Below are 16,048 nucleotides of genomic sequence, written 5' to 3' on the forward strand. Positions count from 1 at the left end.
TACTTCCGTTTAATAGTTCAACTCTTCTTTTTACTTGTCCCCCCTACAATTACCAAAGAATTGAATAAATGTCACAGTATGGTCAATATGAATACCTTTTCATGAGGGTCATTTTTGAAAACGAGTTCATTCACACGCACTATATGCTGATCATGATCTTGTATTTCTTCTCCTATTCATAAACTTTGTGATGGATTTCACTTTCAGAACTGCTGGTAAAACTAGTGTTACACCTCCTTAATGTTGCCAACGCCATATTTTGTGTAAATGTCAGAATTCACACGCCTAGCTTGTGTAAATGTCAGAATTCACAAGCCTAGCACTATTCAGTACTTTCAGTACTTTGATTGCCTCCCTAATTTTATCAAGAATCTTTTTTATCATCCACTCTTTGCGATGGTATTTATCGAAACTACATTGTAGTACCTCCGAACTAGAAACAAAGATTTTCTGAACTCCCTTTCGAGTGATGTCTATAACCTCATCACATTCCATCATTTCCTTTAGGACTTGGCCCTTGTTGGTGGCTGCGATACCATCTAGAATCGATGGTTGTACAAGCAGCACTGAAATTTTCCTTCTTTTATTCCCCTTTAACTTTATTTGGGGACTAATGACAATCATATCATGATCTGATGCCATGTCTACATCTTGGGGGGGGGGGGGTAATTTTTTTTATTCAACACTTTTCATGTTACCCAACATTGTCTTTTCGTAGTTGAAATGAAATATTCAACTACCATCTCTCACTGAGCAGCTGTCCACTATGTTCTGCAGAGTGTTGTAAAACCTGCCTTCATTGGTTGGTACTTGACGATTCTTCTCTGACTGTCTATGATAAGCTACACTATGCACTTGTCCTTCACATCCATTGTTGATACACTCCTTGGGTACAATTATATATGAACGACCCCCATCATCATGCCCGATGTTCAGAAACACCGTCCAGAAATCATCTTTACTCAGTCAATCCGAACAGTTGTAACCTCTGCTGCAACTGGTAATATTTCCTGTTTTAAATATAGTCTCCACATTCTCTGCTCCAACTCGTTGGTTCTTTATCCTTTTCAATCATCTATCTTTCACTCCACATCGCCTCTCTCTCTCTCTCTCTCTCTCTCTCTCTCTCTCTCTCAATCTCAATCTCAAACCAAGAAACCTTCTCCGGAAAGGCGAAATCCACTGAACTATTCTATCATGAGCATCTGAAGCAATTGCGTTTTATGTCATGAGTTTGCTAATCCCAGGGACAGCACCCGGAACCTGGAAAGCAGATTTGATTTTTACTAAACTTCTTAAGTTCAAGATTTCATCGTAAACTTAAGTTACGATAAAGATTTATTAAACTTCTTTACTTAAGTTGCGTTAAAAAATCATCGTAACTTTATGAAAGTGTATGAATTATACTAAGTTAAGATATTTTTCTTAAGTTTTCTTTCATCTATATAAAATGGATGCCCTCATGCTACTTATGAACACATTTAATTTAGTAAAACAGAAGCGTCATATCTTAAGTTAGAACTTACAAAATTCGTAACTTGTCAGAATATCTTTTCATAAGGTACAAAATTTAGTAAAATTTGCTCTTTGTAAATATCTGTTGAAGCTCCCTCCCTTTAGTCAAAGGTTTCAAATAAAGTTCTGAAGACTCTAAACCGTTACTCGGCTGCTACACTACTACACGATTATTTCCGGGATCACCGGGTATGAGCAGCTGTCTGAAACTATCAGTTTGAAAGGATATACTTTATCTCGAGGTTTTATTGATGAAACCTGGTAACAATAGACATGTTATTGGAGTCATTCATTAACATTTCATTCCCAGAACCCAGATAATGGGTAATGTATGACGACACATATATAGATGTAACCAATACATAATGCGAGATCAAATCATTATCAGACTGTATACAAATACTCTGAATATCACAAGGATGTTATTAACAAACTATGTCACAGGCACGTAGAATGTAGCCTTCCTCGTGTCCCTATTTCTTTAAATTGACATTTTTTTCTCTTTTGGATATAGTGAAATTCTGACTGTTTTTGTTGAAAGGATATCTTACTAAAAGAATCGGTCGGTTTTATCTGAATATTTGGTAAAATGCCATTGTGAATGCTAAGCAAACTGCAGCCAATGAAGTAATGTATTATCGACCGGAAGTTGACCATATCGTATGCGTAGAGGAAATCTGAGATACATTTGTTCGCCTAGAGTTACTCCTCATATATCAATAGATAATGGGCGTCTATCAACAAATACCAGCAACCTGTACATCATTCTCAAAACTGAGAGCCACGAACACCAATGCCGACATGTGCTAGTCATTATCACCAGACCAAGTGATGTACTATAGTTTTTTTTTTTCCTTTATAGGAATTCGTTCCAATAAGAATTTTCAAAATAATAATGATAAAGATCGACAAGTCTATAAAAATGTCTTCACCTGATGACTTGGATAAGATAGTTATGAGGTACAGTCTAAATTGGTTCCTTTAACATGCTTCTTCTTTTTAATCCCTTATTCAAAGTCTTTCTTTTAAAAATTTATTTTTGTTAAAAATGAATATCACTAAATTTCTTTAAATGTCATCAGTGGGTTTTTTTAATGAACGGAATGAAGATTTTTTCGATAATGAATGATAGAAATGGGAATCTGGTGTTGCGTTCTAAAAGTGAAAAAATATCATTTAAGGTCATTTAAGGTCATCTATGTAACTGACAAGTTTCTGGGAAAATAAAAAAATTGCATACAATGCTTATGACACCCAATGATTTCTGCAAAACTAGGTATCGAAGATTTCGAACTGGGAAAGCAGGAACATTCAATATGCTTCTTGGAATAATAGTCTTTTCGACACCAACAGTTTTGAAAGGATGATCGATAAATATGTTCAAACATGATAACTTTTATTATTCCTCGATAACTCAAATCGATGTTTAAACTTAGGAGTGGTTTGTCCAATATACTAATCAAATGCGACTACTAACAAATGATATTGCATGTTTTATTTCTGTGACAAGGGCTAGTAATTCACATTGAATTTCTTAGTAATTTTCATAATCCATAAATCAATTATATATATTGTCTTTCCCTATTGAGCGTATTCGCTAAACCAAACAGTACTGAATGGAAAAATCTGAAATCCTTGTTAATGTTTTCCCCCCATAATAATCCAATTCCCATTTTCAACTTTTACTTTTACACATCGGTTCAGACAGTACTTTATATATTATCTCTGAGAGAAAGTCGGAGAAGCAGCAACGTAATTACATCGGACAGGCTATTACACGAAATATTTATATCAGCAAAAGGTTTATTGCGTGTGCAACAGAACAAATATGCGCAATAGTATTACCCATCGACAAGTCAATCATAATTCTCATACATGTCTGTGGATTAAGTTAGGTCTTTTAGATGTAAGGTTTATTTTCCTGACCGTAGACGCTTCTCGCACTTTTAGAAGGTTTCCTATTTGAATGCAATGGCAAAAAGGAAAATTAGAATCAGTGGCATGAAGCATTCGACGGCTTTCCACATCTTATTCGATATGTCACGTTATCGAACTGCCGTCTAGGAATCCAAAACAAGTTCCTGTAAAGTTCAGTACCATCTACTTTTGAAATTGGGATACTCTTCATGGAATCTGATTAAACCAAGATCTTTTGATCCGCTCATATAGCTCTCTACATAACAATTCGTGTGTAGGAATCTATATTTAGGCGAGTAATGAGAACGGATCTAAGGGTTTGATTTGTGTAACGAGCTATGTGAGCGGATCTAAGGATTTGAATTGTGTAGCAAGTTATATGATTGGATCTAATTTGTGTAGCGGGTTATGTGAGCGGATCTAAGGATCTGATATGTGTAGCGAGTTATGAGCGGATCTAAGGATCTAATTTGTGTATCGAGCTATGTTAGCGGAGCTGATTTGTGTAGCTTAAGCTACTGTATGTGTACTTAATTTAGCGTATCTAAAGTTTGCACAATCTGAGCAGATACACTATCTAGCGTAATCATGATTTAGCGCTTCTTCTACATATGAAAATGGATAAATAGAGAATTTCATATTCCGTTGATCCTCACCTTGCACTTTTTGCTATTCAGTTGTAATCTCTCTCTCTCTCTCTCTCTCTCTCTCTCTCTCTCTCTCTCTCTCTCTCTCTCTCTCTCTATATATATATATATATATATATATATATATATATCTGATTCCTCCTTCACTCTTGTTTTATCCCGTGGGGATCCGGGTTAGAATAGGTCCTCAGTACCCCTTGCTTGTCGTTGAAGGCGACTAAATGGGGCGGTTCTTCAGATGAGACCGCAAAAGCAGAGGTCCCATGTCACAGCAGGTGTGACACAATAAAGATCCCTCTCTGCTCAAAGACCATAAGCGCCGAGCATATGCCTAAATTTTGCATCCCTTCACCGGCAATGGTGACGTCTCCATATGAGTGAAATATTCTCAAGAGGGACGTTAAGCAATATTCAATCAATCAATCACTCTTGTTTGTATTTTAAGTGCCGGGTCGTCCGTAAAATCCACGTCTTCTATTACTGTCACGAACTTCCACCTGATTCCTGTTTTCGACCGCTCTCTATCGTCAGTAGGAACAGGAAGCCTGACATGACATGGCCCTGCATAACTCCAGTTTTGATTTAGCACCACGCTGATATCTCTTCCTCTTCAGTCAAGGCACACTCGAACCCATCGTATACTAGTAGCTCTCTAATCATCTTGACCATCTCTGCCCTCCCCCGCTCCCATAGGATTCTAATATTTTCATCTTTGATGTTTCGTTGATCGTAATTATAGAGAAAAACAAGTTAGTTTTCAACTTGATATAAAAACCTATATTTTTAAAATACAAAACTTCGAATACTAAAAAAAGGAAGAAAGGTCTAGTTTGTGTTATAATTGCATTATGGAGATATAAAGAATAAAAGCATGGAGACAATTTCTTTATATTCGGCATATTAGCCGCCCCTTTCCAAACACAAATTTGTTATTCCGTTGGTTATCTGAATGGGATTTTACTAAAACTGCAATTTTTCACTAAAAATGGTAAATTCGCGTTCAAATATTATTTTGCATATCTTTCAATTTTCCTCCAATAATTTTTTTTTTATTGTGTTATATTTTTTAGATTATAAGATGAAAATCGTTAACTTAGTTATGTTATTTGATGAAACATAAAATCGTATAATTATTTACAATGTGTGGCTGGTTGATTATAAATTGTTTGTGTCACTGTGACGGACGCAATGGATCTCTTCTCGTTTTCCAAATTCACTGAGTCTTGGTCTCACCATGAGTTTATGGTCCCAGACCACGTGATGGATTTGAAATCCCCAAACGATGGTGTTTGAAGAACATGCAAGCTAGATGGTTTTGAAACCCCCAGACCCTTCATTTTCTTAAAAATTATTTTTTCATTTATTTTTCTATTTTTGGTTGAGCTGAGCTACCGTCATTGTAAATCATGAAGTTATCTAGTACAACAGTCTGTGTGAGTGGAAATATTATCAAGTCTTCAATCTGTGGTGAGCACTTCCCATAAAGAGAAAAATTAATGAATGTCAGATATCAGTGATCATAGTAGCAATTTACAATATTTAAACGAGTTTACTTTTTTAGACGACGAAAGCAGAAAAAATCTTCAAAAATGTGAAATTGTCATTGTCAAATTGTTTTCTCTTCCGCGTTTCCGTGCTGATCACGGTTTTGCGTGTCATTGTTCTTTTTGAACATTCAGACAATTCATTATCGGTTTCACTCTGTGACATCTTCTCCTCATTACTGAGGCATTTAATTTACAATCTAGTACGAGGTATAACTTCTGTATGATTATTAAATTGCTATGAAATGTGTGTCTTAAACAAAAAGCGATCCATCAGTCCGACAAAATGACCCCAGAATAGTTAGGACTATGTTTTACGGTGGCAGCCTAATCACTACTTCCCCCACACTGCGGCTTTCGTTACACAACGGATGTCATGGAGAAGTGTGCAGTTTCAAAGAAAACCATTAATTTTCTGATCGAATTTGATATATTTGAGTGCATAACTTTTAGTTTAAGTAAAGACAGAAGAAATGAAATTGATACATGGTATTATCCCATAAACACAGATAAACAAAGGAAACATAAGATTTAGCTCACCTGAACCAGAAGCAAAATGAACTTTTCTAATCAAAGTCTATTTGTCGTCTGTCTGAAGGTATGTACTTGGGGTTTCCTTTTACATCTTTGACTTTATCAACACTGAAATTTGAAGATGAGTGTATCCTTGGGCCAAGGAGATTGAAATTCGTTTAACTGCATGAAACTCCGCGCCCAACAGAAAGTATGGAAGAACCAGGGTCGTGGATTATCCAGAAATCTTCAGAACCACTCAACAGGGCCGTAAATTAACCTTCAATTTGGAGGAGGCAGGAAATTAGGCGGGGGTCTGGGGGCCGCCCAGGCCCCCAGACGCTGAGCACATTTTGTGCACACTGAACATGTTTCGTGCAAAATCCTTGATTCTAGGGCCTTCTAAGATGTTACTTGACTAACTCATTCTAAAAGAAAGATTTGGAATGCTTTTTAAGGGAGGTATCATGTTCTTAGTTATTGGAAACAACATAAATTCTAATGAACTTTAAATTTTAATTTTTTTTGGCTCAAAAGTTGCTGCCTCCTCCGCCTCCATGTAATTTACGGCCCTGCTCAATCTAAAATTACATACCAGGGGCAGATCCAAAACATGTTCAGGGTTGCGATCAAAGTTTATACCTTTTCCGCCCAAAGGGGTTGGGGGTGTTGAAGTATCAACCAAGTAAAAATTACTTTTATGGCTAAAAATGTTCAGCCAAAGGAGGGATTGCAACTACTGTAACCCCTCGCCCTTTAGATCCGCCACTGCATGTACGAATCATAGTCCATGGGGATTAAGGTTGGGGACAAGGTTGGGCCTCAATAAAACTGTACACAGATCAAAAGTTGTATATACATGAATGTTTTAGGAGTGAGCATTTATAACATGTATTTAGTACCAAGGACTGGGTTGCCCATAGTACTAGTATTTGGTGCTCAAACGATCTTTTAAAATCTTTTCGTAGATAATATTTGGTCAAGCACGGTCCACCGTTCTGGGTGTCTTCTCAATAGGAATCCATAGGCCCCGGGGTCAGCTGGAATTTACTGAGGAGTATTTCCTTCAAGTACAAAAATGGTACAATGTGTCAAGGACATCGTGCCGAGCACAAGCAAGAGTATTAAGTAAATTCAATAGATTTAAAGGTACATCAAAGACGCTGGTTTTTATATCCATAAAAATATAGGTGTATGTATGGGAAATATATTTCATTAAATACGCATGAAATAAATTCTATTATCTTTAAAACGAATCAGGTGGACATTGAAATGTTTCAATGATATGTCAAACAATATAACGAGGCCCGATATTGTGTGCAACGAAAGCATGCATTTAGCGCACAAAGAGGAGTAACTCTAATCATCATTGTCCACCACTGTCATTTACGGTAATGCTAAATAAATACACAGAAAAGGATTAGAAGAAGAAAATAAAAATCAAACAAAGCAAACCAGAATATAGACTGTTGGTATGTATAATCCGCCCTACATTTGTTTTATTAAGGACATTTTTAAGAGTAATACTTACTGAGCATTATCCAGTATGTTTACTAAACAAATGAAAACCACAATGTACTGTATCTATAATCTCTGATTATACTTAGAAACAGATGATTAGTTACAAAATATCCTCTTGAATACGGTATGCCATGCTATAAAATGATGTTTTATCAAGATATTTTTAAACAGTGTGAGAGGCACTTCAAAACAGTATCATTGAACCCCCATCTTCTCCATAATGAAACTATACGGGTGTGGTGAAACTTTTCAAAGTGAAATTTAAATGTACACAATTAGACAGAATACAAAACCGCTGAAACACGACGGAACAACCAGCAACGTTAAAAGTAAAATCGTAGTCGACTCATGCATACGATAGACTCAGTATAATGTTATATTTACTTTTCAAAAAACTAAAAGTTTATAAAATTGAAATTTTAAAAAAAAAGTCTCGTTCTAATAAGATTCCATTGTTTCAAGTATTTCTATAAATTGAAAATGTTTCTATCTTCCGTATTCTTCAAGGGCACAAGACCTTTAATGTATACATTATCTCTTAAATCAAAATGTTCGTTACGCGCAGCTGCCTTTCATATTTTTTGTTTGTTAAAAACACACACAAAGAATAAGAATCCAGCAATGTATGAGACAGAAAACGATCCTCGCTTGCGAGCAGGTTAAATCGTATACCCCATTGATATTTAAAATATGAAGTCAAATGCTCTACAGCACAAATATATTGCGAAATAGAAATTTTAAAGAAGATTTCTCAAACAAGGCCAACACAGTTGAATTGATGATGATTTGAAATATATATATTTGATTATATACATTTTGTAAATATCTAGCAAGCACGCTCAGTAGATGTTACTTTTTGTGTATTGTGCGTTGTCTATTTAAAAGACGTTAAAATTACTTGTCTTGCTATTCAACAACAAACTGTTCTTTAAAAGAGAGTTCGCATTGTCCCTCGAGTCAACGGAGTATTAAGGTTTTTTAAAGACCGGGGGAATGTTGTCATTGTAAAAGAACACAAATGAAGAGAAATTAGACGTTTATTTTGTTTGGTGACGCGGCGAGAAAATTCCCAGGAGGTCATAAATACGGGAAACGCAGTACTTGTGAAATTTGGATACACTTCTTTTAATATGATTTTCAACGAGATCAACATGACTGCAGATTATGTGATATAATTCAGAAGGAAGTGCATACTTGTTATATTTTCCGTGGAATTTTAAATATCACCTGTTCAGTGTGTTTCGTAACCGTTAACAAGCATGGCGACTGGAGCACGGACCGTGTTTCTTAAGAGACTCCATGACATGGAGAAGCAACAAACCCAAAGGAAGAAAAGAAATTACTTGTCTAGACTGTCTTTTCTCTCAAAATCGTCAAGCGACACTATAAAAGATCATGACAACTCCGCAAGAGCTAGTGAAGGGTATCCTAATATAGGATACGATGAAAGCAGCGATGATGAAAATTTCGAGGAGGCAGTGGAAGAAAATGATGTCACATTAAATTTAGACGATGACGAGAGGGAATCTGCAAGACGGAAGGCCGAGCAGTGGCTCAAGGAGTGTGAGGAGGCAGACGATGATTCCCAAGAATCGTCTGCTCCGACTCCCGCCAGTGTCCGCCGCACCAGAAAACGTAGTGATGGTTTAGAAACTAATGGGAAGAAATATCTCAGAACTGAACCCGGACTTGCACGAAAGCTTAATCCCACACAACCCCATGGGGCAAGAAAAATATCTTGGATGAATATATTCAAAAGAATTCAGTCCAAGAAGGTGGCATTTAGACTAAGTTCTTTTTTAAATAATGATGCAGAAATGAGTTTTTCTAGTCCAAAGTCTCATGACGTCCATCATCAACACGATCCTTTCAAGAAGAAACCGTCTCTAAGACGAAAGAAAACTAAGAAACTGAAAAACATGACCAAAGAGGAGAGACGCATATATTTTAAGCAACGTGGTAAAATACTAATGTAAAGAATCAGAATATCGATATTATCATCGTTATCTGCAAGGAAAAGGAAATTAGGAGAAACTTATTCCAACGCTCGTAGTACATGTATGATAGATATAAATAGGTCATAGATATAGTCTTTTGAAATTAAAGACGATCCGACATCCTCAACAGCTTATGAAATCACAAATTATCAAGTAAAGAAATCGATAGCGAATGAGTAGGTTTTATTTAAAATAAGTAAAACTTGAAGACAGTGCATGGATGTGACAGAAGACTAATGTTACATTAAGAACACTCTATTGTATACTTCATAACCATGATATGACAATATACATGTTTGAACAGGATTAGATATAATAAATAATTTGGTTTCACTTAATTCATGCTGAAAAGGAAGAGAATATAACTGACTCTATTAATTGTACAGTCTCAAAGAGTTTATTTTTCTGACATGTATATCATTATTTTTGTAGCAAACACTAGGCTCCGCTTAAAGGCTCAAAATATGATCGGAGCCACCGGAAGTCGCCACCTGTCCCAGCGCCGCCGCGCCTCAATAGCAACGCCTGCCGCCTCACCGTCCATGTTTTCACACCTGGAGCAGGTTAACGAGGAGGATGAAAACAAACCCCGGCTTCCGCCCACACGGCGGCGTGCGGTGGACACGTCGGACTACCGAACATGTGCCATACTGCAAACAAGACTCAAAACAGTGAGGAACTACCCCGAGTAAGTACTGATTTATCTCAGACCAAAGTGTCGTCTGCAATCAAAACATAGACCATGTCACAAGCAAAGCCCAACAAGGTATCATCCATCCTGTAAATTATTTCTTCACGCAATTAAACAGAAATTAATTCAATGATTTCACACTTTCAGATTTAAGATATAGTTACGGTGGAATTTATAGAAATACTTTACAGATTTGTAGGAGTTTAAAATAGACAAAACAAGGATTTTATACCGTATAAGCACGATACGTTGCTGATGCTGCAGGCTGTGTGGGAGTTATCGTTCTTGTCACTGTTGGGAATAAATACGAATGATTGATAAGCCATATTACAAATCTATTATCTCAATGTAATGGTATTCTTATCTCAATCCATTAGACATTCAAGAGTTTCTAGTATATTGTCCAAATTCGGAGGATTATCCTATATTATAATAAACCTTCCAAAGAACCATTTCCGTCGCACTGCATCATGGGACTAACCAATAAAAGATAGTTTTTGCCCACTACATGTCGCCCGTATCATTTTACAGTCTGGATTATTGGGTCGCCTTTTAGACATAAATTTCCTTTTTCCTGTTGCTGAGTTGATAAATATAGAATTGTATGTTTTATGACGACATTCTGTCACTGAGTGGCTATTTTTCTTCACATATTGTATTGATTAATTTGCTTGGTGACACAAGATGGATTGCCGTTCATCTACCGTGTTTCCTCTCTCTCTCTACAGTCCTTAATTTGGTGTTTTCATCCGTTATTGTTTTAACGTATTGGGTATTTCTCAAAGATAATGTCTAGAATTAGGTTGATATACAGTCGGTAGTGTTTCTCTTGACGGATTTTGCCACCTCTTTCCTGAAATTAAACCCATGTCAGGAGTGCAACAGCTTAGTCTAACAGGACTCCATGCCCACTAGTAACAGGGATATGCATCCATCATTCTTTTGTATGCTAATGTTGTGAAACCTAAAGATGGTCTTTAGACCCTGTGTGCTATTTTGGTAGACATTTGATTCATGCTTGACACAGTACTGCGCCTTAATCTAATGGTTCTAATATGGCGGATGTTTTTGATACTGTTGTATTTGGTCTTTCTATCTGTTGATGCCGAATCAATAAGGAGATTCCCGGGACTCATTTCTATAAATAACATGAGATTTTTACTGTTTTTGTTTCTACTTTGAATATTAACGTTTAAATGCTATACATTGTAAAATCCAACACTTACGTGGTATGTAATTTTGTCTAAATTGGTATGGACTTAAATACAATAAAGAACGACAACTCTTTAATCATAAAATTAAGTTTCTAATAACATACTGATTTTTGTACAAAAATTACCCCATCCCCAATTAAGTTAATTTACAGTAATTAGAGGTCCAGACTCTCTATAAATAGCCATAAAACGCACTAACAAACTTTGCATTACCTTCCCTTACTTTGAAACTAACAAGCAATACTCTGTCCTCCCCTACTCTAAAATTGACAATTTACAGTCACGATATCGTTAGAATTTTGATAGAGTTCTTAATAAATTGTTCAAGTACGTTCATGGGAAATCTGAACTTGATATCACAAAGTTACGTTTAAAGATTCCCTGCTATGTAAATAGTGGTTAAAGTTCGCTGTACACGGTTGACTGCCTGATTTTCGCAGTTTTGATATCGATATATGTATAATCATTAACACGTAGTGAACTGCATCATTATGCACGGACATTCACCTCTGTTTTAAACGTTCGGATTTCTCTTGATATTATGATTCTAATCTTGTTCATAATTTTCCTTTAAACTTCGTTTAAACTTCTAAATAAATGGGATTACTAAAGAAAGTTCATGCCCTATCGATACATGTTTTGATTGGAATTTAAAACTAGCCTGCATCAACAGCTCTTCATCAAAAAACCTCTTACCCCATGATGTTTTGCACTCTACTGTGTTACTGAGGGCTATTTGGGCAAATAGTCTGTTGCTCACACAATAATATTCTAATTGAATGCTTCCAACCAACACCGTTGTTCCTTACAATATTTCATTCCCATAAATGATGAGCATTTATATCATTGTTAAATAGATTTGGAGGATTTATAAGAATTGGGAGGCATGACAGGCATATAGTATGCAAAACCATCAAACAGATTGATATAAATGTAGTTTTTGACCACAGAGATTGTAGGTATATCTTCTACAAAAATATCATTATTCAGGATTTACCAAGGAGACATATCTGCGATCAAATACTAATAGTGTAATGAGTAATATAGGGTGAGGGAATACCCTATACTACTGTAATGACGTAAGTGAGGGTAAGGGAATACCCTATACTACTGTAATGACGTAAGTGAGGGTGAGGGAATACCCTATACTACTGTAATGACGTAAGTGAGGGTAAGGGAATACCCTATACTACTGTAATGACGTAAGTGAGGGTGAGGGAATACCCTATACTACTGTAATGACGTAAGTGAGGGTGAGGGAATACCCTATACTACTGTAATGACGTAAGTGAGGGTGAGGGAATACCCTATACTACTGTAATGACGTAAGTGAGGGACAGGAGAGGAAGAGGAAATCCCCGGCTAATAGATTTTTACCACCTTAAATATCTTTTGTTTTTACCTCCGACATTAAAGCCATGGTCTGGTCCCATTTAGCAAAAGAACGTACAACAATGACCAAAGATTACAATAGTTTTATCAACTGTCATTCTAAATGAATTAGAAATCGAATCGAAAATCGTATATGATTGTTTTCTCATGATTGTAGGACCGAGTCAATATTTTGGGGATATGGTTCGGTTTACATGCTTAACGTGCATGTATCAGGATGTTACAATAAGCATTGTGTGGGTTGGTTTTTTTCTGAAGTTTTTACAATTCGTTCAAAGATATGTTTCATGACTGGAAACAGTTAGATTTAGGGAGCCGTGGTTAAGGCTTGTTTCTCATGACTGGAAACAGTTAGATGTAGGGAGCCGTGGTTAAGGTTTGTGTCTCATGACTGGAAACAGTTATATTTAGGGAGCCGTGGTTAAGGCTTGTGTCTCATGACTGGAAACAGTTAGATGTAGGGAGCCGTGGTTTAGGATTGTGTCTCATGACTGGAAACAGTTAGATATAGGGAGCCGTGGTTAAGGCTTGTGTCTCATGACTGGACGTCTCCATGACATGGTTAAGGCTTGTATCTCATGACTGGAAGCAGTTGGATTTAGGGATCCATGATGAAGGCTTGTGTCTCATGACTGGAAACAGTTAGATTTAGGGATCCATGATGAAGGCTTGTGTCTCATGACTGGAAACAGTTAGATTTAGGGAGCCGTGATGAAGGCTTGTGTCTCATGACTGGAAACAGTTAGATTTAGGGAGCCGTGGTTTAGGATTGTGTCTCATGACTGGAAACAGTTAGATATAGGGATACGTGGTTTAGGATTGTGTCTCATGACTGGAAACAGTTAGATTTAAGGAGCCGTGGTTAAGGTTTGTGTCTAGTGACCGGAAACAGTTAGATTTAGGGAGCCGTGGTTAAGGTTTGTATCTAGTGACTGGAAACAGTTAGATTTAGGGAGCCGTGGTTAAGGCTTACAGTCTCTGAACGCTCTTGTTTAACTATTGTATATGTAATGTCTTATCTCCCTTCTCTGAAAAGTTTATGACTCGTGGGTTCTGAACAAATCTTACCGTTTTAGGTCTTTCTTTCGGTTAGACAGTGTCTGTCATATTATGTACTTGACAAGGTCAAGCATATGCCATACAGATGATTTAAGGTCGATTAAGCCCACTTCTGCACAGTTTCTATATGTCGATCTGAAATGCCATTCTCCTGGGATAAGTAGTGTCAGAACGATGGAGCCTGCTGCTCAAAGAGCAGCTATGTCACGTCTAACTTCAGCTGATTTAATTTTCCACAGTACAAGAGGACTGCAAACACAACTAACACTTCGGATTCTGTTAAAGCGCTGTATGTATCCGAACACCGCTCGACTAATAATTTCTAAAGAAGCTCTAGAATCCACAGAAAACTAATAATTGACTCCTGAAATGATAACCATTATTTAGGTTATAAAGCCGTGCTATGTAGTTCGAATAGTACAGTTTATGTTTATTTCCAATAAAGTACTTCAATTTCTGTTTCCGTATATGTTTTTTCTCTAATTATCTTTGTCAAAAATTTTCATAAACAAATAGCAACCAATTCACATTCGCGGAAATCTGATTGCGTTCTGCGTAAATTGTTGCACAAAATCTGCATTTTTTTATCCGATTGATTCGGTGTCGTTTTCTGCACCATGCTTCCTCCCACGCAAACATTGATTGTTTTGACATAGACAAGGCTCTTGTTTGTGATTAATTCTAAGTCAGCGCGATCGTTATTTTAAACCACAGTTGTTCATTTTTCGTGCCCACTACGCAGGTGGAACCATTGCGCCTGAGACTGTCATCCAGTTTTGCAGGGTTTTTGTATAAAGACATGAATTTCATGCTGTTAAGGTTCTGAACTGATCTACATCAATGATAGACGAGTTCTTTCAACTTTCATTTTACTGAATCTCTTCAAAGAGAGAGAAAAATATGCAAAATGACTACCATTATCGAATCTTCTTTGCCTGTTTCCTTTTAACCTAGTGCTGTTGGAAGTCGTGTCCATTTCTATGCAATGTTCTTTAAATGTACAAAGTTTCAGTTTTCTAACAAGCAAGCTAAATTATTGAGAACATCTTTCTTTGGTTTTTTCATCAGATAAGGACAGCTTTGATCGTGTTCGACTTGGATAAATTGAAACAAGATTTCGTATCATTAAGATTAGTCGTAGATCGATTGTTCACGATAGAATGTGATGGTGACAGATCACTGACGTGGCGGTGTTGCTGTCAATACTCTACTTGCACGAAGTTTCAATCCAAATATGGGCCTTATATAATGAAAATTCCACGGTCTCGTCAGTTTACATTACCAGAGATTTTGATCAGGTAGTATAGGATTTTCATTTCCATAAAGCCTGGTACAGACGATAAGGTTCACCATCATCGCGGTACACACTGTAAATTTTACCTTAATCTCGATGCACAGTAAGGTTCACCTTAATCTCGGTACATATCATAAGGATCACCTTAAGCTCGGTACATCTACTAAGATTTACCTTAAGTTCGGTACATATGTTAATGTTTACCTTAAGTTCGGTACATATGTTAATGTTTACCTTAAGTTCGGTACATATGTTAAGTTTACCTCAAGCTGGGTACATATGTTAAGGTTTACATTAAGCTCGGTACATATGTTAAGGTTTACATTAAGCTCGGTACATATGTTAAGATTTACCTTAAGCTCGGTACACAGTAAGGTTCATCTTAATCTCGGTACACATCATAAGGATTACCTTAAGCTTGGTACATGTATTTAAGATTTATCTTAAACTCAGTACATATGTTAAGGTTTACCTTAAGCTCGGTACACACTATACAATTTACATTAAGCTTGATACATACCATAAGTGTTATTTTAATCTCGGAACACTTGATAAGGTTTCTAGAATTTACGTTCAATCTGATACACGTTTAAAATCCCCACAAATAGAGCAATGGGCTGTTATTGTTACAATACTTAACCGACCTTATGGTTTCACTCAAACTGGCTGGAGTTCTTGTACATGTCCAGTTTACAACCCTCTGCAATAAGTCAGTATCAAATGTCATGTGTAGAAACCTTAAGG

General features: G+C 36.6%; 1 protein-coding gene and 1 long non-coding RNA gene across 25 annotated transcripts in view; one reads left to right on the forward strand and one right to left on the reverse strand.

Moving 5' to 3' along the window:
• LOC125678310 (voltage-dependent calcium channel type A subunit alpha-1-like) overlaps positions 1-16,048 on the forward strand; it is a 136,589-nt gene that overhangs the window by 27,416 nt on the left and 93,125 nt on the right. For 22 of the 24 annotated variants that reach the window (XM_056153855.1, XM_056153856.1, XM_056153863.1 and 19 more), the window contains exons 1-2: positions 8,606-9,616; positions 10,087-10,342. In XM_056153855.1, coding sequence (XP_056009830.1) covers positions 8,917-9,616; positions 10,087-10,342 — 956 coding nt within the window. In that variant the 5' untranslated portion in view covers positions 8,606-8,916. Of the gene's footprint in view, positions 1-8,442; positions 9,617-10,086; positions 10,343-16,048 lie in introns of those variants that run through there. The other 2 variants (XM_056153847.1, XM_056153861.1) reach the window with 2 other exon arrangements.
• LOC130051636 (uncharacterized) lies at positions 10,153-14,543 on the reverse strand. The gene is made up of 3 exons (XR_008799903.1): positions 14,020-14,543; positions 10,578-10,636; positions 10,153-10,376 (listed from the first exon to the last, which is right to left on the reverse strand). It is a non-coding gene; the product is annotated as an uncharacterized LOC130051636 (long non-coding RNA).

The sequence above is a fragment of the Ostrea edulis genome, chromosome 2 (assembly GCF_947568905.1).
Source record: "Ostrea edulis chromosome 2, xbOstEdul1.1, whole genome shotgun sequence".
NCBI classification, from domain to species: domain Eukaryota; kingdom Metazoa; phylum Mollusca; class Bivalvia; order Ostreida; family Ostreidae; genus Ostrea; species Ostrea edulis.